Source organism: Thermobia domestica, chromosome 7, assembly GCF_964235325.1.
Source record: "Thermobia domestica chromosome 7, izTheDome1.hap1.1, whole genome shotgun sequence".
Taxonomy (NCBI): Eukaryota; Metazoa; Arthropoda; class Insecta; order Zygentoma; family Lepismatidae; genus Thermobia; species Thermobia domestica.
This window is the reverse complement of record NC_137460.1, coordinates 57750067-57775451: the sequence shown is the minus strand read 5'-3', so window position 1 is coordinate 57775451 and position 25385 is coordinate 57750067. Positions and strand designations below refer to the sequence as shown.

Sequence of the window (25385 nt, the reverse complement as noted above, 5' to 3'; positions counted from 1 at the left end):
CGTAATAATTATGTTGATAAAGGATATGCGAAATTTCACTTTTCACTTTAATAAACAACACTAAAACTGCACAAACATATATTACATTACATTTTGCCTCTTTAATTTGAATAACTGAATATGATGATAAAATTTAACGCTTGGCCCAATTATTATTATTACATTCGCGGAAAGCGCGGTAGTCGCGGGTTACCGGTTGTATTTCACTACATCGTTAGTTTCCACAATTTTGCACTGTCATTTTTCACTCACTTTGATGCTGGAGGAAAATTAGTTTTGGTGGTTCCAGGGGGGTTGTCCTGAAGGTTGGGGGTGAATTCCCTTGCTATCTTTCTATCTTCTTTCGAGTGGTCCTGAATTTTCTCCATTGTACTGCTACTCCTTTAGACTTAACTTTTGAGGCAACATTTTTATTATCGTCAACGCACTTTTAATATGTTAAAGCACTGTACTTAACTACGTAACAAGTGTACCATAATACGTGCAGTGTTGTTCGTCTCTTCCAGAACTGCCTCCTTGGTAACATGCTGTTGTCACACCAGGAACAATTGTCAAACTAACTTTTCTCCCCGTCCCCTCGCGTTTCTACGCAGTGGACAGGCTCACAATGCAGCCTGGTGATGCCAAAGCTAAAAATAGCTATGACAACCCATAGGCAGGAATTTTTGGAGACGAAGTTTGCTCCCTGTGCTGAATTTTAGCACCTTATCTGGAGAGACGAGAGGATCACCAAGATTTCTGTCGCAGACGCGACGCACACACACACATATATGCATATTCGTCTGTTTGCTGAGAGAAAAATTTCTACGAGTGCTTTTATAGGAGGTTTATTTAAAAATTAAAATTTTCTTCATTAATATTCGATTAGCTGGACCATATGGTTACAACTACGAGGTCTATATATCGGTAACGTAATCTGTAATCTGTAATTTTGAATACAACTGATTATGTATTATGGGAATTGCAACTTCATCGTTTCTTTTCAAGTTGTCATTAGCACACAGACTGATTTACTCGTACATGCAGCACAAAAATTTGTGCAATGACGCAGGTTATTGCGTTGTAACTAAACATTTATACTGTGCGGAAATTAGTACATTGTGTTCCTGTTGGCAAGTTCGATTACTCTTAGAAACATAAAACAATTGTAAGAGCAGGAATAAGTGCACCTGGTTTACCGCACACACTAATTTTGTGTCCAGTCTCACACAGCAGCAATACATTGTTATTATACAACGTATGTACTTCTTAAAAGTCCTGGTAGTTATGTCCTTTTTCTTATTTTTAAATTACTAGCACAAGCAGACTTTCCTATATTGCAATGCTGCTTATGCGGACGCTGCTACACACTGCTGTATCCTATCTCGAACTTGATTCGGTGCACAAACACAATTACTCATGTGTAAAGCAAATGATGGTCCCAGACAATAACAAAATGCAAGGGACAACCGAGAAATATATAGGCGTATTCTTCCTATATTCTCCGTTGAAATTATTTATTTGTTGAAGTTAGCGTCTCTGTCAGCATCTAGTCTATATGAGACGTGGACGTACAGTTTAAGATGGAGTCCGAACCACTATAATGCGTTTTATTTTTTTTTTTTTCAATGGACTACACAAGTCAATAAAATTAGAACGATGCCATGAAAAAGTAGCACTGTTTCTCGCGAGTCACAAACAGTGCTGTCCATAGATTTCATGTATTCTCAGATAAATTTTCTGGAAGGATCTCCCAATGATCATGAACACTAGGTTTATGTTTATGAAAATAGCCAAGTAACAATTCAAATTCGCCGAGATTCCTGTATTATCAATAGGCTCATTAGTGTCATCAGAGTTCAGAAAGTTGCTAAAGCCATATTTAAATTATTTAGAGAGAGAGAGAGAGAGAGAGAAACAAAGGAAAAGATAAATGAATGTAATAAGTACATGGAATTCACAAATTAGCATTGTATATTGAAAGTGCATATAACCAATTCCTCCAGTCTAATTTAAAAGCACCTTAGGATCAGTTTTCTTTCGTTCCTCATAGTGATTCTAAAGCTTTCTGGATGTATATGAAAATTTTTGTATGGCTGTCTAGAGTCTATTTCTCAAAGCAACAAGTCTTGCAATATGTTCTATATAATTTGTAAAATCTCATGAAGTAGAAATTCTAGAATAATAGTAAAGCCAATTTTTAAACAGTACTGCTAATACCTCTAATTTGTCATGATTTCATGGTATATATAATTGTACAATATTTAATTTTGAAAAAAGTTTACACAAGTTTACAAGACTAGTAATTTTAAGAAATAGAACCCTGATTGTGCTTCACCACTTGGCGTTTACTCCTCTTCTCTGCTAATTTTGTGGGATGGTCTCATACATAACGAAGATAGGTTATGGGAAAACAAAACTTAGGATGCAAATGTTTCCTAAGTCAGATCAGTGAGTATTATTTCGGATTAATATGTAGGATTGCAAACCATACTGAAAAATTCTGTTATTCAATTAAAATATTATTAACAGTTGCAATAACTTCTCTAATAACTCGTTTACGTCAGTGTCGGACTGGCCAAGTTGAAGGCCCTTGGTGCGACTTCTTAAAGGCCCCCCCATATGTATATGTAAACTTAACACGTCAGTTACAAACAAAAGTGGCAAAATCATATTTTCTCGTATTGAATAAATATAGTACAAAACAGCTTCGTGCCATGTGTTCGTGACTCCCCCCCCCCCACACACACAGTTGATTCGTTTATTTCCCAGAAGTGAGCCCGGAGTGGGGAGTTGGGTAGTATATATGAACGGTGTACGCATGAGACAAGAGGTAAAAACGAATAAGTCAAGAGCAAGGGACCGTTACGGACTAGAGGGGGTCTTTGCTAGATACGAAGTTTTACTGGCTTACGGGGCCGTATTGATATGAGCAAGGCAGTGGCGTAGCAGCTGCCCCCGCAACCCCCGCAGTGCGGGGGGCCCGAGGTATAGGGGGCCCCGAAATCTTGCGATGAATAAAGATTTAAAGAAGTAGAACTTCAACCTTACTTCTATCGGCTTTACAACTAGGGCCCCTTCTCTATACTTTGCGGGCGGGCCCGCAAAAGTGTGCTACGCCACTGGAGCAAGGGGGCCCGAGAATACTTTTTTCGGAAAGACGAACTTAGACTTAGCCTTTTTGATAAGAAGACTCAAGAAAGCATTTGTGTTCGCGTAAATTCGACCAAGGCCTGCAGGTCCTGTGCCTCGTGATCCCTGCAGAACCTTCGAGCCTCGGGGCTCTTGGTGATTACCAAATAGCCAACGTAGTTAGTCTGGTACTGGTTTATGTTTGTCGTTAGATCAGTTGTTCCACACCGATGTGCCACGTTAGTCTCATAGGGCGTGTCGTGAAATTTTAGAATTTAAAAACCATAAAGCGTTTAATAGTTTGTTAAAATCAATTTTAAGAGAGACTATATCAGTCAACGCCCCAAGTAACAGCAACAATGCTCAGTACTATATGGAGTCAGTCACTACTTTATAGAAGCTTACACTATTGTAATTTATATTATTTTTTTATTTTTTTAGAAGGTCATAAGTTTTAAAGCTTTTAGCATAAGAAAGCAATTTTCTTTTCTTTTTCAGTAAATAAAAGAAACTAACATGCTACTTTTCAAAAATATATAGATAAATGGCATTATTTCGATCTAGTCCCACAACAGTACATCATCAGTGTTAAAGTTTCGTGATTAGGTATATGATAACAATTTCACCTTTTGAGGAGCGGAAGACTTAGTTTGGGTTCTGGTGGGGTTATATATGGTTCAGATCTCATGTTAGCTGTCGAGAAATTGAAGACTGATAGGTAATCTGTTTATCATGAGAGTCTAATCGGACCAACACTGCTGTTCTAGAAAAATTATGTGTCGATTAGATACGGTCACAACACTTCGATATTTTTTAGTAAAAATGTAATGTAACTTAACATTTTAATAAGTCTTAATAAAACTTGAGAAAATGATCACTCAGATCATCTGTCACTTAAGCAAAATAATTGTATTTAAAGCCGCTGGTACTTCTTAATAATAGAAGTATCTCTTTCATTAGACTGCCATAGCACTTAAACGTGTCAAAACTGTAGGACTAGGTCTCATGCAATCTCAAGTGAAAAGAAACGTTCAAGTCCAATTAATCATTCAGATCATCGATCACTTCAGCAAGAAAATTGTATTTAAAGCCGTTGGTACTTCTCAAAGACAGAAGCATCTGTTCGATTAGACCGTCATAGCACTTAAACATGTTAAAAACTCTAGGTTTAGGTCTCGGTGTAATCTCTTAACTGAAAAGAGACGTTCAAGTCCAATCATTTGACAAGGCTAAAAGGCAAAATCAGAACTAACGGTTAATGAATGAATATATGATGAAAGGCTGGCGGTATAGAAGAATTTTCTCATACATTAGTTTCAAAAACTGTCAGTTTTCTGCAAATCTGTCCTGATCAAAATAGCCCACTCACAGTAATTACATTATTCTTGCAATTTATAACAAATATTTTCCGAGTGTATCACTCTTCTGGATATTCATGGCTTGTAAGAAAATATCGAGACTAGACAATACAGATATGTATGGAACTTCTTATTTTTTATATTTTCCGACCATGTAAAACAAATATCCGATTGGCCAATATTTATTTTTATTTTATTCAGTATTCATTTAGTAAACACAATACAAAATTTAGATCAATAGAGTTGTAAGTACAACTGTAATAGAAACATAAAAAAGATTGTAGTGGTACTTAATTATAGCGTACCGTATATAGTTTCTTGACTTTTTCAACTGCCATATGCCATCTCTGAAACCACGTATCCCGCTCTTCTTCGAAACTCTCTTTGGTACGATTCCATACGTTTTGTACTTCCATATTATTTAATTTATATTCCTGAAAAAGATATAACATAATTCCTTGCTCATAATTTCTGTTGCACTAACTTCAACTCTATGAACTAAATCAACCCCAGTAACAAAATATATTGGGCCAACATAAAATCATCAGGCAGTTGGGTAATCGTTAGATCGGATTTTTAAATATTTGTGTAAGTTAGTCTCTCAACATTATCGATTGGAAAACTACAGTTTAATAACAAAACAAAGTGGACTTGTAGAGCCAACATTGCGAAGTTGTTGGCCCAACATGGAGTATTTTGCATAATATCACTGGCAACTTCATAAGTCATATTGACACATTATTTTTCAGAATGACATCATTTTTCCATTGGCCCATTCATTTTTTGGCACTGGGGAAGAGCTTATGTTTGAGATTTATTTGCTAACTATAATAGTTTTAAGGACTTCCTCGTGGCTACAATTTTAGCGCTTCCCATTTGATGCTTGAGATCGATTCTTAGGAGAGGTACATATTGTTCATATTTCACTGTCTTAAAAATAATTAGATACAAACAAACTACAAATCGTATATACGTTTAGAAAGAAAGATCAGAATGCTTCATGGTCAGATTAACATGTAGTACACAAAACGATATTTACAAACACTTAAGCCACATGAACCTACTACTTTAATTGTGGAATTAATTTTCGCAATTTGGTGTCTATAAGTTAAAATTACAATTTAAATCATGTTTTGTTTTAAATAATAGTGGATCCAATATTCGTTTCTGCAAGTTCTACATTTTAAGCATCTTTTGGAGCAGTCATTGTTTGAACAGCAGCAATATGCAAGCAGTAAATGTCACTAGCTTAAATAGAGCTATAGTCAACCAGAGAATGTGCATGTATGTGGGGAAGCCAAATGAAAACGGGTCAGATTCCAACAGATGCCATTAAACATTTATTACCTAAAGGTAACTTCCACAAACTGTTGACTATATTAATCCCAATGGGAGATGAGACGGTCAGCTCCATCCTTGAACAAGCCTGTGGGCTGCCGATGGGCCAGTCACACCATTATCGTCCGATGCAACCTGATATTCACGAATGTTTCCTTTTCAGCTTCCCAAAAATGTGGAAATCGCATAGGGGTGATCTGGACATTAGAGAAGATATTGAAAGAATTTCCAACCAAATACTGAAGTGTATTTCTCATCATTTGGACGTGTGATGGCGGGCATTATCATAAAGAAGGATAATGCCATTGGAGAGCATTTTAGAACGTTGTAACTTTATAGCATGCCTCAAGTTCTCCAACTTTTCTTGATAATGCCGTGCATTGGTTGTGGCCCTATTCTCGAGAAAATTGACAAGCAAGGGACCCTTCCTATGGAAAAACAATGTCGTTATGACCTGCTTGTAACTTGTGTCTACGGCTTTGGATTTTTTCCCCCTGAGAATCCTGGTGTTTCACTATTTGACTGCAAATTTTCGTTATGCAGTAGTAAAATACTTAAGCTCGACTTATATCATTATAAAATGACGCAATCATGAAGTCTTGGCTACTAGACTATAATTTTACGTATGGGTATAGGTGGTCTGTTCAAGCGGCTTAGTTCTTATCAGTGTACGAACGGACAGCGGGAAGATGGATCACTTTTGGTTTTCTTTCTGAAAATCGCGATGTGCGTTTCTCTAGTGATTTTGGTTAGGCACACATTAGTGTGCCACGACAATGTTCCTTACGGAAACAGCAATTATCATGAAAATGTTATTCATATTTATTTTTGACCCACTCTAAACATTGATTTTCTCTAATTGATGGATAAAAATCTCGGACTATCGCTTATGAAATATCTTGCTTTCCCTTCTTCTGCATATTTTGTTAGCTGTTCGTTACATGCGCAATTTAATACCATTAGAATTCGATTTAAAAGAAAGAAAAATGAAATCTTTCCTTGCTACTATGTTTTATTGGTTGCCAAGAAATGCGATATGAGCACATGCGAAAATTCTCTTACGGTGCCTTCCATTTCAACTCAGGCAAAAAAATATAAAATTGTACCATCACCATCTCAGATATTGTTGAAACTTTTTTTTATAGCAACTATACATGTTTTTAAGAGACCTATATTTTTTTTTGTTTTGTCGAAAAAAAATTTCCCGCCAAGTAATGGGCCATCGAAGACAGGAGTACAATTTATGAATTGTAGAAGACATGGAAAATGGTCAACTTCGGAGCCTCACCATTCGGCTATGGAGACAGGTAGAGTTATAATTCTTGTTGTGGTATGTACATAGGGATATAAATAAACTATATTTTATTATAGTTTGGTTTGCGCATGTGTATCTTTTTGTACATAAATTAACAAATGAACGTCAATTTATCTGAAAAGTCGAAGTTTGCGATTTTTTTTTGCATGTGACAACTCGTTTCAGAAGACGCATCAGTCGTCGTCTGCTGATGGATGCATTTCCCTCAGTGGCGTGTCATATAATCTTAGAATCTGTTATCCTGGAGCAGCCAGACTTTGACTGATCTTCGGCGTTTTTACAACCTGCCCGAAATTTCTGGAACCAACGAGTTGCTGTGGTGTGGTTCACTGCACCTTCCCCTTTCACGTGAACTAATCTTTTGGGTTGCTGCCGCAACGCTTTCCCCAAATTCGAACTAATACAGTAACAGTTCACGTATCAAACGTTGTTGGGCACTCATCGTCAATACCACTAGAAACTGACTGAAGATAGTGACAGAATAGCGCCCTCCGTGTTAAATAGTCCGCTTCCCATACTACCTCTTGAACCAGTTTGACCTTGTATTTACCGCTCGATCACGGCATATACACGCAACACGCACCTGCTCTTTGGGTTGTAGAAATACTGCAAGACTTGTGACTCACTTGGTATAGGTCACTTTGTAGATATAAATAAAGATCAATTTGAGGTTATCAATGGGGTCAGACAACCTCAATGTTTATTAACATGAATGGCCTATCATTAGAGGGTTTTAATTCATCGAGGAATAATTAGTAGTTCAGTGCTCAAATTACAAGACATGTACATGAACATAAAATATACACAGTACACTACTACTTTAAAACTTCACTTATATTACCTTCAATTATTATTATAATTAAAGAAGAGCCTATACACAAAGGCAAACTTACCGGTTTTACGTCAGTAACTATAATGTAAGGCCAAAACATGCAAGTCTATATATCAAATTCGATTGTGGGGCCTGGTGTTCAGAACTGGCGCCTAGGTCAGAATTTTTCTCGAATTTTATGGAAAGTAATTATACTGTCTTGTGCTGGGTCGATTTTAACCCCCCAGCAATTGTGATGGTGGACATGGTTTAAAGAGAATATCTGCCATATTCAATCAATATATATTGTTTTTACAACATTATGTATACAGGGTGTCCGAGAAGTCCTTCCCTGATTACAGAAATTGATAACTCAGGCTAGAAATAAGATAGAAATATGAAACTGGTGTTTGTTTGTAGTACGTAAGTAAGAAGCCCAAGAAGCCATGCCAACCAACAAAATGTCCAAGTTGAATGAATATACGCCCTTTTTACCCCGTATTCTTAACATCTTCAACCTTAACCACTTGCTAGAGTACGTTTGTTTTTTCTTGACATGCTTCCCGCCCAAAGGATGGATCTTCTGTAAGGCGTTGTTGCCACGTCACGGTTCAGTTGACAGTTACAATATGCTAGAAAACACAACAAAACGCCATATCACTCACAAATCACTGTAACATACTTGTTTGCGTGTGGCAACTAAGCACTTCAAATACCCGCCAAGTAGCAATTACCTCATTTGATGGGCTGGCTGACAACTAACTCCACCTACATGACGAAACCAATAAGACATCCATTGGATTCAAATGTTCACGTGAGTGCTAGCAGAAAATACTTTCCAATCAAATGCACTGGCGGGAAGTGTGCCAAGATAAAACAAACGTCTGAAAGCAATGCGTATGCCAACTTTAATTAAATTCGGATTCATTTTTCGAAAGTTATTGCGGAACAGACACACCAATACATTTTGAGTTAAATGTGATTAAGTTTCCTTCAATTACCTGAATTTGTTCCTCAATTTGATTAGAAACATCAAATGCTTCAGAAACATCAGTATTAAAAGCGCAAATCAATGTTTCTCGATAGTGCTCTATAAAATCATCACCTTTTGGTTGGATTACGTCTGAGAAGTCAGTACAGTTACTTTCTGGAATAAACAGCTTCTGCATTTTAGTGACATACAAGTTAGCCGACGATTCACTCATACAATTTAGCGAAGACAATCTTATTTGATCTGATGAACGTATATTTTCAATCATTTGGTCTCCAGGAGATAATTCTTGCTCTCCTTCCATGTCAATAGATGATTCCGTTGAACCTTTCCTCGATTTTGATCGCCTACTTCTATCACTTGTGGTTGTAAGAGCTGATGATCGAGACTTGCGAGAGAAGGATCCACCTGAAGAATACTTTTTAACTGAACCGAAACTCTTCCGTATGGACTGCTTAGGATTTCTTGTCGATGCCTTTGACACTTTCCTCAGAGATTGCCACAGTTGTTCTTCATCTTCTTCCTCAGCCTTCGTGTCACTCGTGAGATTGGAATGAAGGGGATGAATAATTTTACTTTTAAATAAGCCATCCAACAATGATTTTAGAATTTCCCCCAGCTCCTCTAAACCTTGACAATATATATCGGGTGATAAAATCTGTGAATAATATTTTTAAAAAAATACATTAGCAAGAAACCATAAATCCTACATACAAGGCTCGGTATACAATGTTATTGTCTATTTCTTAAAGAGGAAAGACTCGAAATAATTTTACTATTATACTTTAAATTTTACTAATTTTAAAGACGAATAATTTTATTATTAAATAAGCCATCCAACAATGATTTTAGAATTTCCCCCAGCTCCTCTAAACCTTGACAATATATATCGGGTGATAAAATATGTGAATAATATTTTAAAAAAATACATTAGCAAGACACCATAAATCCTACATACAAGGCTCGGTATACAATGTTATTGTCTATTTCTTAAAGAGGATAGACTCGAAAGAACCACGATTCCCTTTCATCTTACACATGGAATCATCCTTTCTTCTATCCGTATTATAAAAGCTGCAATCCTTATTATAAAAGACAAATATGTCGGTGCGTCAAGGTAATTTCTAATAGTTAAGTCATAGTAATAGTTTTCGCTAGCTCCGATGCCTGACACCAATATATGTCACTGATGTGCAGGCAATTTGCCGATTTAAAACGGCAGCTAGGTTGTTTCAATTTAATTATTTCAAAGTAGAACAAGGTCTCTAATTGTATTTAGATTTCAGCATTAATACTTGTGTATTTTGTAACGATTGAAAAATCGTTACATTCTTGTTAATATCTTCATTATGAAAATGACTCTTTTTGTTTTCTTTTTTTAAAAAAGTAACAAAAGATAAAAAAATGTGTTTTTGAAGAATTATTTTGTTGTACATTGTTGTATTGAATTAGGAATACTTTCATTGCAAAGATCGTTGAAAAAGCTTTAAAATGATATATATATATATATATGTCTATATGTTAACTTAGTAATACTTGTAATACGGCAGAGAATCAATTTTTTTTAAAAAAAAAGAACTTTCGCAACCACTTCAGTTTAGCGCAGTATTCTGGAGTGACGTATGTAATGTGTTGGGTTCTGCGCAGTAGCGAGAGTCTTGCTCTTATATATGCCATTCTGATCCGCTGCGCCTCATAACTGTTTCGTAGTTTATTGAGCCAACACGGGTTGGACTCAAGTATTCGACTTACATTACTTCGCGCCGAAAGTTGTTCTTTTTAGAAAACGTGGTCAAAGTTTTCGATATAGTTGTGCCTCGTATTATATGGTGAAGAGTGCCTTAATTATAACTGTGCTTCTAAACTTAGTGCTAAATTACTCATAGTTTTAAAAGGCTTAATTTAAATTATGAGTCTAATTAAGTTCTCTAAAGTTGAATCAGTTTAAAAGTGATAAGCTTACTTGTATTTTCCGTGTTTCAAGTGTGTGAAGTAGTGTTAAAGAATACGTATTTTGCAAGTGAATGAAATGAAATTAAAAAGGTCTAATTCTTTTAAAAAAGACTTCCGTATTAAATCCTTTTAAAGGCTAAAAATACGTTAACTTCCTATGCAGTTATGTGAAAGACGGAACACGTGTAATGAGTCAGCGTGTCTAGTGCTTGTCTTGCTTTCGTTGTGTCATTGGAGGTCGAGTGAGAAATTTAACTGGGTAACTATAAAAAGGGGGAAAAAGTAAAACGTAAAATCAAGTGTTATAATTCCACCCTAAAATTGCATACTCTCGTGATAACTAATATGAGAAGGATTTCTTTAATTTCTTTTTGTTTATTATTAAACTACGTGGCTAATTAACGGTAACTTAAATTTCTAATTATTTCAGTTTTGTTCACTTTGAAAATAGTCAATTAAATTTTAAAATCTAAACCGAGTCTAATGACGTGATGATAGTTGTTGAAGGACTAAAGTAATTTAGTGAAAATGTTTGTTTATTACCGTAATTAAGATAGAGTTTAATTAATCTGAGTTTCCTTTCTTAAAGGTATAAGTTTCTCAAGAACTAAAGTAAATTATAAATAAGTATTTCCTGCTGTGGAAATTGTTTAATTATTTTACAGTGCTGTTAATGAAAACGTCATTAGTTAGCTAATTAACTAATTAATTGCTGTTAAATGCATTTATTGTTATTCTATTTTTCTTGGATTTTTCGACTAGATTTCGAATGTAAATTTGAAATAAATTTTGATTAAAATTTAGAACATACCGTCCGTCCGAATATTTTTTCTTAAATTTTGAAATGATTGAAATATTCGCGTGCACTGCACTGTATGGTTTGGTATTGTAATGGAACAGTCGCTAAAACCCAAGAGGATCTGGAGATGAGAATGGTAACTACCTCTGCCTTTCTGTAACTATTATTTCCTGCTGAGTTATGGTAAGTGTGAAGTATTAATACTAGTTAATTGCACTGTAGTTAGTTGAATAGTATTTTAGTAGCATTATCACTGCGCATATACCCTAATTAAGTAATAAAGAGATAAATAGTTCAGGAAGTAAATTGTTAATAAATATACGAGGCTACTTCGAAAGTCACGATACCTGTTTGTTACAGTGAAATAAATTAATTGACGTGGTTGTTACCTTTGCTGTTTTTGAATTATAGAATTCAATTTAACATTTAATATTTAATGATTTGAGAGTTTTGATAGTGTTGTCTTCATTCTTGATCTAAATTACTGTGAATGATCTCTGCCTTGCGAAAACTAACTGAAATTGTTAGAGTAAAGGTTTTTCTATTAAATTTTTGAACACCACCTTCGAAATTAAGGACCTATTAAGGATTTGTTGAAAGGATTTTGGAACTTAATTATTGTTATAATTGTTTTGAAGGAATCTGGATTGCATTAAATATTTTAATTTAACATTTTTTGGAATTTCTTTAAATAAAATCTATAACTCTGATCACCCACCTTCACTCACTTTAGGTGTTAAGAATGTGTGCTGGTGTGAATGAAACTTAGTTGTAATTTGCTTGTTTTCATAATATCTTTATTACAGGATTTGTCCAATCAGGTGTGGTTAAGTCACTCGAGGTCAGATTTAGTTTCCTTTTTAACTATTGTAGCTAATAGATACAGGAAACATTCTGACCGCGATACCGAGAATTGTGACAAAAAAGATAAACTACGAAACAGTTATCTTTTGGTTTCGGTGAATCATAACTTAGCCTGTAGATTAAGTCTTTTGTAAGGTCACCGACTATATTAAATAGGATTACAGTAATTGTGAATATTTTCGTGATTGAAGTGAAACTACCGTACGTACGAGAGTTGTTTAAAAGTTAAGGTGTGTAGGATATTTCATTGTGGGAGTCGTTTCCGGTATTTTGATTGTGGGATATGATTTTTTGGTCCTAAATTAATATTAATCTTCGCGTTTAATTTTTTTGAAGTCATTGTTTGTTAAACTCAGTTCGGTTGATGATTGCAATCATATTTTTGCAAAAAATTGGGATTGCTTGTATAGAGCTTGAAAATTTAAAAGAAATTAGTTGGAATTTATTAAAAATTATCAGAGTTAGATCTTTTGTAGAAACAGTTTGAAGTTTTTCATAGCTCCAATAATAAAAGCACGAGTGACTTGCAACTACACAAGCTGTCAGCTGTGGATGCTTTCTATTTACATTTGTTGTTAAATAAAGTGAAATTTAATAAAAATTTTGTCAACCTTTATTTGTATTGGCTTGCGTGCTAGAGATTGAATGAATGAGTTCGATTGTAGAAGTAGTTGTAGCGTAGCTAAATTGGAGTATTTATATATTGTAACAGTTGAATTTATTTCCGTTACCACTTCCTTATTCAAATTGTACTGTGTGTTTAATTTACATTTTGTTTATTTATTGTGGTTTAAACATGGAATTTGACAATCGATCTGTTCTTTCAAATGCTACTTCAGTTAATATTGAAGAACCTATGATAGAAGTAGTTGAAATTTCTGACATGTCGACTCAGTTCTTACAGGAGAATATTATAGCGCCACCTAGGTTCGAAAATGATATTATAGCGCCACCTTGTTTACCAACTAAGCGATAAATTGAATAGACTGAAAATAGAAAATGGGGGTAATAGTAAAGGCGCAAACAGGTGTTTTGCAGGATTAGGTGCTTCCAGTTAATTACCACAAAATTCTGAACCGTTTAGTCGAGTTGTCGGTTCTCATCGCTATGCGAATAGAAATTTTACAGTACAACCTAACTTTATTGATAAATATCTTAGTCATAGAAGCGAACATGCGTCAAGGTTAGAGCCTGGTAGGTCGTTCGAAGTTAGTCATCAAGAACCATATGTTGAAGGTCATAATTTAGGTAATCCTAATATACCAGTGGGGTTTAGTGGTTTAGGAGTAAATGATAATTGTCGCATGCCAGATCAGAATCAGCATTTAAATAAGAAGGAAATAAAATTTGGAAATTTAAATAAGGAAAGTCAGGGAAATGATAGAAAAATTTATTGTTCCGCCTCCTCCCTTATATTACAAGGGTGCTATCCCTAAGGTAAGAGACGTTAGGTCTCAAATGAAATCTAGTATTCACAATATTTGTAAAAAGGACTCTGAAATTGAAACTGAAGTAAAGCAAAGAGTACTTGACCAACAAAACTCAGGGAACTTTGAATAACCGCCTCAGTATGTAGATAGTGTGGGAGCTCAAGGGTTTGATGGTATTCATAATACGTATGGACATATTCAAGAATCAGTAAGGTCTCAATATTGTGAACCTCCTAGAGCCTTTATGCCTTTAAACACATACAGTGTTCCTGAGAGACTTCCGGTGGTAACAAACTGTGGGGACAATTGGAAATCTTTCAATCCTTTAATAGATAAGTATGTTTTCAATAAGATTAGTGTTCTTATTGACACTAAACTTGGTTCTTTGAAAAAGATTGATGGTAATGACAGTTTTCAAGTATTTGAATTGATGCTTATTTTAAACGATCTTGTTTTAAATTACAACTTCTCTTTAAGAATGATTTTGTATGCAGTTTCTGTTAAAACTTCAGGGTTGTTGTATACAGAAATAATGAATGGTCTTACATTAAATAAAACTTGGCCTGAATTAAGGATGACTTTGTTGAATAAATTTTTTTCTTTAAATGTTAGGGGATATGTAATAGGGGTTAAAGTATATAGGCCCATGGAACCTAGTGAACATGTGATGCAATTTATAGATGACGTGTACAATTCAGCCAAGGTCTTAAATGTAGGGTCAAGCGAGTTTGAAATTTTGGAAATTATCATTCACGGTTTGAATCCTGTGTATATGTACAAATGTTTTTCAGATAGTATTCCACGAAACATTACTGAAATGAAATATATAATTGAGCAACTTGATTTGTACAAAAGATCAAAAAGGGAATACTTAGAAATTAATTCGTCTAAAAACCGAAACTTAAAAACTTGTTTTGTTCCAAATGAGGATCAGGAGGTAAGGGTGGCCAGTACTGTTTCATCAGTTAAGAATGCTTATAAAGGCAATAGATTTAAGCCTATTAATCCTAATGGTGGGAATAGGTTGAAGGATACTATGAATTTTAGACATAATAATGATTCTAAAAAAGTTTCTGAAAATAAATTTTCAAAAAATGTCAATAAGAAAAACTTGGATTCTGAGTATGGTAAGAAATTTGTAAGTGGTAATAATGTGAGGTCATACTCAGGTAAGTCTAACCAACTCAGTCTCAACACAGGAGGTCCTGAGAAATCCATAAATGACAGGAAGAGTGTAAATGCTTCTCCTACGTACAAGGTGCCTTCTAGTAGAGATAATTGTTCTGCAACCTTTGTGATTGGGTCCATTAGTGATAAGAGACTTCCTCTTTGTATTGACAGCGGAAGTTCTGTAAATTTAGCATCGTCGACTCTAATTAATCAAATTAGTCATCTGATTAAGAGGCAACGATCGATTCCGTCGATGAAAATGAATTCTATGATGTGTTCTAATGTGACAGAACCTAGAGAAGTCACTGTGGACTTGAACTTAGGTGGATTCAGATTTGAAGTGGACTTCGTGGTGATAGCTTCATTACCCTGTGATGCTATCTTGCGTACTTCGTTTTTGCGTTCAACTGGTGCCATGCTTGATGTACTTGGAAACAAACTTTATTTTCGAAACAAAAGAAGATACGTTCCTTTGAGATCGATGGAGACTTTAAAAAAATTCTTTGAAGTAGATGGCATCCATGGTTCGAGCTGTTTGAAGGATGAGGATCTGAAGCCTGTTTGTATTTATCTACATGGCTTCCGTCGTCGAAAAACTTTATTATTTCAGTGCATTCAGTGGGGTCTGATTCTAGGGAGATTGGAATTCAGTGTGAACCAGATCCTAAGTAGAACTACCTGGAACCTGAAGATACATTAGTTAACACTATTCCAACATCAGTTTCTGGTCTTGTGGATCAACTGGGACGTGTCAATGGACTTCGAGATCATACTAGAAATAACCAAATATCTAAGATCGTCTTAGCAACTGGTGAAGTGTACGCCGATAAGGATGGAGTGTTAGAACTGGTAGATTCAGGTGAAACCAAAAATACTAACGAGTGGAATGAATCCTTTGAAGAAGAATTTAGCGAAAGATTTAAGAAGTTAAAACAACAACTTGGACTGGAATCTTCGAGTGATATAATAGTTTTGAGAAAACACCACTTGAAGGAACTGAAAATGACTTGGATAGAATAGAACTTCATGAACCTGAGGATGAATCTCCTACTGGTAGTCCTTCGGAAGATGACAGTGACTATTGGATTGATCCAGATATAGTCATTTGTGCGATCTCTCAAACAGGATTATCCTGATGTGAGAGAAGGTGGGCTGCCTCAAAGGTTTTAAATATAAATTGTACCTTCGACAGCAAAAATATTTTCGAGAAAAGCCTTTTCCCATACCCAGGGAAAAGAGACATATTTTTGAAAACGTTATAAGAGAATTAGTAGAACAAGACGTGTTAGTTGAAACTGATCACTCAAACTTTGGCAGCACATGTTTCATTGTGAAAAACAGAGATGGTTCATACCGTTTTGTTGCTAACTTTGTAAAATTAAATAGTATGTTGTCAGATTATGTTTTTCCGACACCTCACATGGAAGAATGTTTAAGTAACTTATCTGGATGCCCATATATATCATTGGGTGATTTAAAGAAAGCTTATTTTCAGCTCGAGCTTGATGAAGCGAGTCGTGATTTAACTACTATAGTTACTCCGATTGGTACATTCCAATATAAGAAGCTCCCAGCTGGAATTAAGGTTGGAAGTAGTGTTTTATCTAAATGTATGAAAGTTGTACTTGGTGACCTTGAACCGTATGGTGTTCACGTATACTTTGATGACATTTTAGTCGCAAATAGGGATAAGGAGTCACATAAAAAGGCGATTAGAATGGTGTTAAATAGGTTTAGAGAATATGGTCTGACTATATCTCCTAAGAAGAGTTTTTTCTTTAAACAGAGGATTAAGTATTTAGGTTTTATAGTCGATGGGGATAATATCACCATGGATCCTAAACGAGTTGAGTCTATTCTTAATCTCCCACCACCTAAGACAAGAAAAGCCGTTCAGCGATTCTGTGGAGTAGTTAATTTTTATTCAAGCTTCATACCTGGATTTCAAGAAATTATTGGTCCTATATCTGAATTAAGATCTATTAAGAAGAAATTTGAGTGAGGGAAGCCCAAAATAACGCCTTTTTAGAAATAAAAAGAATTTTCTCGGAAGAGCGTATTCTAAAAACACCTGATCTTTCAAAGAGGTTCGTAGTTCACGTCGATGGGTCCTCGCGAGGCTTAGGAGGCGTAATTTCACAGAAAAATGATAATGGAGACTTAATTCCTCTGGGTTTCTTTTCGAAGAAACTAAGTGAGGCTGACCGGCATAGATCAATCTACGAGATTGAATTTTTGAGCCTAGTTAAAACCATAGTAAGATTCAAACATTTTTTGTTTAATGAATTTGATTTGTATACTGATAACAAGGCCTTAAGTTGGATAATTAATAACTCTAAAAGACTATTAAAGTAAGGTTCACTTATAGGACAACTTTCCCAGTTCTCATTTAAAATCCACCATCTGAAAACTAATGAGAATAAAGGAGCAGATTTCCTATCTAGGCAGTACGATTTGTTTAATTTTGACCATAGAGTTAGTCAAAGAAAATAACGATAAAACCTATTTAGTTTTGACTCATCTTTGGAAATTACCTTTTCTAAGTGAACCATTGATTGAATTGCAACGTAAGGATCCTGAAATAAATGAGTTAATCGTTAAGATAGAAGGTGGTGAGAATAGTAATGAGTATCAGATCAAACATGGGTTTTTGTTAAAAATGACTAGGGCAAAGAACAATGAGTGGAAAATCGTTGTTCCAAAAGATCTTAGAAGAAGGCTGGTCGAATACTATCATTTAGAATATCTTACAGGTGGTCATTCAGGCATATATAAAACCTTACTTAAAATTATGAAGCGATTTACATTTGATGGTTTAATAGAGTACGTAAAGGATTTTGTTAGGTCTTGTCCAGAATGTCAAAATCCTTAAATACTAAGAAATATGGCAGACTAGGGTCTCATGTGACTCAAAGGATAAATTCAAACTGGATGATTGATACCGTAGGGCCTTTACCTTCTTCTGAAGGCTATACTTATCTTATAGCAGTGGATAATTGTTCAAGATATTGTATGATTTGTTCTCCCGTTATGGTTTTGTAGAATCAATATCTAGCGATAACGCCTCAGTATTTACATCTGAATATTTTCAGGGATTTATGTATAGTTTGGGTATTAAGCATATAAAACTAAGCCCGTACCATCCGGAGGCAAACATTGCAGAAAGATTCATAAAAACTCTAAAATACTCTTTGAAATCTTATTTTGCTGAAAGACAAAACCAATGGAGTAAGGTTATTCGTGAACTCCAGTTTAATCTTAATTTGTGTGAGCACGAAGGACTAAAAGCTGTGCCTTCAGAGTTATTTTTTGGTAGAGAGTTAAATAGTCCATTAGAGATCAAATGGAAAGTTATGGATGCTGATCTTAAAGGTCTGAATAGTCAAGATGTTTGGAAAAATGCAATGAACAATATGATAAAATCTTGGGAGAAACGTCGTAAACTCTTTGAAGGTAAATGGAAGGATGTAAATTTGGTTGTAGATGATCTTGTATTAGTTAAAAACCACGAAAAATCATCTCTGAAAGATAAAGTAACCAAAAGTTTAATGTATCATTGGATTGGTCCATTTAAAATTGTGAAATTCTTAACTTATAGTTCCGTATTATTAGATGTAAAAAATGCTAACAATACTAAGAGAGCTCATGTAAGTGATCTTAAAATACTTTGTAAGAAGAAATGGGGCAAACATCAACTGAATAAATGAAAATGAGAATCCTACACATGTAGAGTTAAACTAGAAGAGCTTAAACTTTAATTAGTTACGTAAGGTTAGGTTAAGAAAATTTAGATTTAAGTTAGGTTTAGAAGTAGTTTAATGTAGGAATTAAGATGTCATGTAGAATTAGGATATGATCATAATCGTTTCACATTCATTTTTTCATGTTCATTAAAAATTCATTTGTAAATCATGCATTAGTGTAGATTTATACCATTTAAAGTGTAATTGATAGTTGAAATGTGTTACATCTGAATATAATATTCTACATGTGAAACGGAAAACTCGAAGATCTTGTTCTCATTTTGAAATTAAACTTTTGTTGCTTTATTTTGTTGCTTTACAGGGTTAACATCTTGTAATTGCTTGAATTAACATTTCTGTCTATATTTTTAGATTGCCTTTTGTATTTCCTTACATTGATGTATTTTACATGGAGACATGTGAAGATGGTCAACGCCTCTTGTAGAATGGTTTATGGTCTGTCAAAATTGGTGATCTTATATTTGGCTGGTTGTTCTCAAACCCAGACGCGGAGAATTGGTCTGCATTTGAGTGGAATGTTGCATCAAACCCTGGAATGGAAATTCTACAGAAGTGACAAAAATTCCGAAATAAAAATAGAAAATATCTGAAGTAATAAAAATTTAAAAGAAAGGACTTTTGAAAAATTTCGTTAAAGAGAATGATATAAAATATAAAAGTAATGGACGTTTAAAAATGAAATTTTATATTGTATATAAAATTTTGTTCTACCTTAAAATTTTATATTTAACAAGGAGGTGCTGTTTGTAACGATTGAAAAATCGTTACATTCTTGTTAATATCTTCATTATGAAAATTACTCTTGTTATTTTCTTTTTTTAAAAAAGTAACAAAAGATAAAAAAATGTGTTTTTGAAGAATTGTTTTGTTGTACATTGTTGTATTGAATTGGGAATACTTTCATTGTAAAGAACGTTGAAAAAGCTTTAAAATTATATATATATATATATATGTCTATATGTTAACTTAGTAATACTTGTAATACGGCAGAGAATCAATTTTTTTTAAAAAAAAGAACTTTCGCAACCACTTCAGTTTAGCGCAGTATTCTGGAGTGACGTATGTAATGTGTTGGGTTCTGCGCAGTAGCGAGAGTCTTGCTCTTATATATGCCATTCTGATCCGCTGCGCCTCATAACTGTTTCGTAGTTTATTGAGCCAACACGGGTTGGACTCAAGTATTCGACTTACATTACTTCGCGCCGAAAGTTGTTCTTTTTAGAAAACGTGGTCAAAGTTTTCGATATAGTTGTGCCTCGTATTATATGGTGAAGAGTGCCTTAATTATAACTGTGCTTCTAAACTTAGTGCTAAATTACTCATAGTTTTAAAAGGCTTAATTTAAATTATGAGTCTAATTAAGTTCTCTAAAGTTGAATCAGTTTAAAAGTGATAAGCTTACTTGTATTTTCCGTGTTTCAAGTGTGTGAAGTAGTGTTAAAGAATACGTATTTTGCAAGTGAATGAAATGAAATTAAAAAGGTCTAATTCTTTTGAAAAAGACTTCCGTATTAAATCCTTTTAAAGGCTAAAAATACGTTAACTTCCTATGCAGTTATGTGAAAGACGGAACACGTGTAATGAGTCAGCGTGTCTAGTGCTTGTCTTGCTTTCGTTGTGTCATTGGAGGTCGAGTGAGAAATTTAACTGGGTAACTATAAAAAGGGGGAAAAAGTAAAACGTAAAATCAAGTGTTATAATTCCACCCTAAAATTGCATACTCTCGTGATAACTAATATGAGAAGGATTTCTTTAATTTCTTTTTGTTCATTATTAAACTACGTGGCTAATTAACGGTAACTTAAATTTCTAATTATTTCAGTTTTGTTCACTTTGAAAATAGTCAATTAAATTTTAAAATCTAAACCGAGTCTAATGACGTGATGATAGTTGTTGAAGGACTAAAGTAATTTAGTGAAAATGTTTGTTTATTACCGTAATTAAGATAGAGTTTAATTAATCTGAGTTTCCTTTCTTAAAGGTATAACAGTTTCTCAAGAACTAAAGTAAATTATAAATAAGTATTTCCTGCTGTGGAAATTATTTAATTATTTTACAGTGCTGTTAATGAAAACGTCATTAGTTAGCTAATTAACTAATTAATTGCTGTTAAATGCATTTATTGTTATTCTATTTTTCTTGGATTTTTCGACTAGATTTCGAATGTAAATTTGAAATAAATTTTGATTAAAATTTAGAACATACCGTCCGTCCGAATATTTTTTTCTTAAATTTTGAAATGATTGAAATATTCGCGTGCACTGCACTGTATGGTTTGGTATTGTAATGGAACAGTCGCTAAAACCCAAGAGGATCTGGAGATGAGAATGGTAACTACCTCTGCCTTTCTGTAACTATTATTTCCTGCTGAGTTATGGTAAGTGTGAAGTATTAATACTAGTTAATTGCACTGTAGTTAGTTGAATAGTATTTTAGTAGCATTATCACTGCGCATATACCCTAATTAAGTAATAAAGAGATAAATAGTTCAGGAAGTAAATTGTTAATAAATATACGAGGCTACTTCGAAAGTCACGATACCTGTTTGTTACAGTGAGATAAATTAATTGACGTGGTTGTTACCTTTGCTGTTTTTGAATTATAGAATTCAATTTAATATTTAATATTTAATGATTTGAGAGTTTTGATAGTGTTGTCTTCATTCTTGATCTAAATTACTGTGAATGATCTCTGCCTTGCGAAAATTAACTGAAATTGTTAGAGTAAAGGTTTTTCTATTAAATTTTTGAACACCATCTTCGAAATTAAGGACCTATTAAGGATTTGTTGAAAGGATTTTGGAACTTAATTATTGTTATAATTGTTTTGAAGGAATCTGGATTGCATTAAATATTTTAATTTAACATTTTTTTGGAATTTCTTTAAATAAAATCTATAACTCTGATCACCCACCTTCACTCACTTTAGGTGTTAAGAATGTGTGCTGGTGTGAATGAAACTTAGTTGTAATTTGCTTGTTTTCATAATATCTTTATTACAGGATTTGTCCAATCAGGTGTGGTTAAGTCATTCGAGGCCAGATTTAGTTTCCTTTTTAAGTATTTTAGCTAATAGATACAGGAAACATTCTGATCGCGATACCGAGAATTGTAACAATTTCTACAGTAATAATACGAAGAGTATCAGAAACTAAGGCTACAAGGCCGATATTTCTAGTTTCGTCTGTTATAGAGAAATGAGGAGTGTGCGGTAATTTTAATACACGGAGTTGGCAACTGTGCAGAGTTTCGGTCACCCGTCACATACGAGCTAGTTGTAGATAAACACAAATGGTAGTTCGGTTGGAAAGCAGATCTCGTGAAGAAGTCCGCTCAGTTGTTCTACATTTATGGCCGAAACACGTAACCGCGGCTCAAATTAACCGGCAGCTGGTCTCAGTTTACGGAGAGACTGTGATGTCTCGTCAGCATGTCGCAAAATGGTGTCGACAGTTTGCGGCTGGTAGAGAAAAAGGCACCGACGAGGAACGCAGTGGCCGATCCAGCACGCCGTCAACAGATTTGAACACAGCTCGCGTGGAGGAGCCGGATCAGGACAACAGGAGGGATGGCAGGCATCGGATGGCAGAATCGGAAATGTCGTTCGGAAGGGTTCAACACATTCGGAGGTGGGACAGTTCGCCTGAATACGCAAGGATAGGATTTTTACCAGGAGGGAATCTTCAAACTCATACCGCGATACGATAAATGCCTCAACCAATATGCATTCTGTCGAAAAATAACCTAATATATGTACTATCTGTTGGCTGTATTGTTTGTATGAACTGCAGGTTTTGTAACCTTACTTTCTGATCACCCCACCTGTTGTAACAATTTAATTGTAAGTTAAACTGTATCGCTTCAATGTAATTACGCTAGATTTCCATTTAACCAAATCTGATGGGACCATTGATGCTTCGGTTAAACGAAAATCCGGTTAAACTGGAATAAGGTTTTTGATATACAGTACTTTATACTTGTATACAAATCTCAACTGACAGGTATGTCTTTGACTTTTACAATACAGTACAATACGCGAATTAAAATAGACGGAGTACAGCCAACACATCGTTAAGAATGAACTTACTGATAAATAATTGTTATACCAAAACAAATACTATATTATTATTATTATTATTATTATTATTGGAGTTATTATTATTATTATTATTATTAATGGAGTTTAACCTTCAACGATTATGCATCAAAGCAAAGAGAGACGATGATGATGAGATGGATGATAATGGTACAGTGAAGAAATAGGGAGGGAACGGGAGAACCTCAAGAAAACCCCGCACACGGTGTTTGACCATCACAAAGTCCACTTGGCGGATTCATTGTTGGCGTTTTGAAATAAAAGTGGCAGCAGGCCGTTGAGATTCTTAGAAAAAAAGGAAAGAAATAAAAAAGGTTTCTGATATGTTAAAAAGAAGAGGAATGCGAGAGTTTTAATGTTTATTTTTAAAAATGAGGAGAGAGTATTGGCGAAAAAGATTATGAATATTGCACATGCCGGGTCACTTAATGGTTATCAAGCAAGAACAGAAATGAACAAGATAGATTTTGGAAAAAAAAATGTTATATGGACATTACATTGGAAGATAAAGATTAATAAGTATTATGGCTATTTAGAGCTGAAGATCATCAAGAGAAATACATATGAAGAAAAGTGATTAATTAAAAAAATATGCGAGAATTCGTCTTAATAATAATTCACTTAGTATCCTTACATGTGAAATAGTATTCAGAATTAAGATAGATATTAATAACTACGACTTTCAATATTCAGTCGACCTAATTTAGCTCTAAAGTAACAGTTCATATATATATATATATATATATATATATATATATATATATATATATATAATAAAAGTAAAAAGAAAGCAAGCCTACCTCATAATTGTTCAAAACAGTCATAACATCCTCCTCATAGCTTTCCCAACACTTTTCAACTTGACTCATCAAATTATCTAATAGGTGCTTATTGCCAGGATACCCATGCAAAGGTTTCAGCTCACCCTCTAGCCGTGCAAAGACATCTTTCTTATCATTTATCACACAGCCAACTTCATACAAGAAACTATCTTGGTTCTTCTTCAGTATGTTTAGAGCTTCGTTATGATATTTTAGCATAGATGTCCTGCTGAATGCATTTGTTACGTTTATTAGCCTAGGAATCAATATTATGTATTCTGAAGGGACAGAAAAAACGGAATTATTTACAAATACTGTATTATTGTAATAAAATATTATACATATTTCTCAGAAATGCGTTATAAAACGAGCAATATCGCAATTTGCAAAAGTAAGCCATTTTCTATTTACAAAATACGATGAAATAACCTAACTAGTTTTCGAATACATTATTTTTTTTATATACAGTGGAGAAGTTTTGGAACTGAGGTCATAAACTGAACTACCAGATTTTTGGATTGTCAATGAGCCTGAAAAATAATTATTAGTGAGTCCAATAATTTCCTCATTTCTGGTGTAAAAAGAAGTGCATGTTTCAAAAGTTATGTTCACAGTTCGAACCAACAAAGAAGGAACAAGGGAAAAGGAAGCAGACGCCGGGATATATATTTCATATTTATTTTTAGATACAATTCTCTAACTGCTTATTTATAATCCAGTTTAATCTTTCGGAAATGTAAACATAAATGACAATATTCATCTTCATTTCAATGTTTATAGATTAAAGAAATATATATTGCAACTTTCTAAGATGTTACTGTCACTTTCTTCTACGTTACATATACCTAGGTATTCGGAAATCCCTGAAATAACTGTAAATAATAATAATAATAATAATAATAATAATAATAATAATAATAATAATAATAATAATAATAACAACAAAGAAAAGGTTTATTAGTCACAAATAGCCAATGACCACAAGTGTGCCAAGTAAAATACAAGAACAAATAGAATTAACATAGACAAATGTAATAAATGATACATAAACATGTAATAATTATAGAAACATAATGAATGCAAAATAAAAAAGGTTGAAAGTGTAGCGTGTAACATATTACTGATAGTAAAATAGTAAAAGTATTGATCATAAACAACACTAATAAAAGTAATTATTTATTAAAGAGTTTGGTCATAAGCAACCATAATTACTACATATATGGTTAAAAAATATAGATTTTAAAGGTCTTACTCATAAAAAGTACACAAGGTAGGTTAGAAATACGAACACTGGCATTGGATCAAAATATATAAATTTTGATGCAGAATACACTGAGAAAACAAAAACATTTCAGTTATTTTAGAACACAAATATATAACAAATAAATATAAAAAGCACACATGAAGTATATGATTGTGGAAGAAATTGAAAGATTAAATAAAGATTTCTTAGTAATTAATAAATGTTTAACGTACAACAAAAATCTTAGCTTGAAAAAATCCAGAATAATATTGAAAACATTAATTTGAAAAAATCCAGAACAATATTGAAAAATTTAGTTTAA

General features: G+C 33.9%; 1 protein-coding gene across 3 annotated transcripts in view; it reads right to left on the bottom strand.

Moving 5' to 3' along the window:
- Positions 1–4640: 4640 nt before the first annotated feature.
- The window catches only part of LOC145690134 (uncharacterized), a 171836-nt gene continuing 151091 nt past the window's right edge, over positions 4641–25385 (bottom strand). For 2 of the 3 annotated variants that reach the window (XM_081764723.1, XM_081764725.1), the window contains 3 exons: positions 23800–24098; positions 8935–9582; positions 4641–4903 (listed from right to left, as the gene is read on the bottom strand). In XM_081764723.1, the coding sequence (XP_081620849.1) occupies positions 4760–4903; positions 8935–9582; positions 23800–24098 (1091 nt within the window). In that variant the 3' untranslated portion in view covers positions 4641–4759. The remainder of the gene's footprint in view (positions 4904–8934; positions 9583–23799; positions 24099–25385) is intronic. The other variant, XM_081764726.1, reaches the window with a different exon arrangement.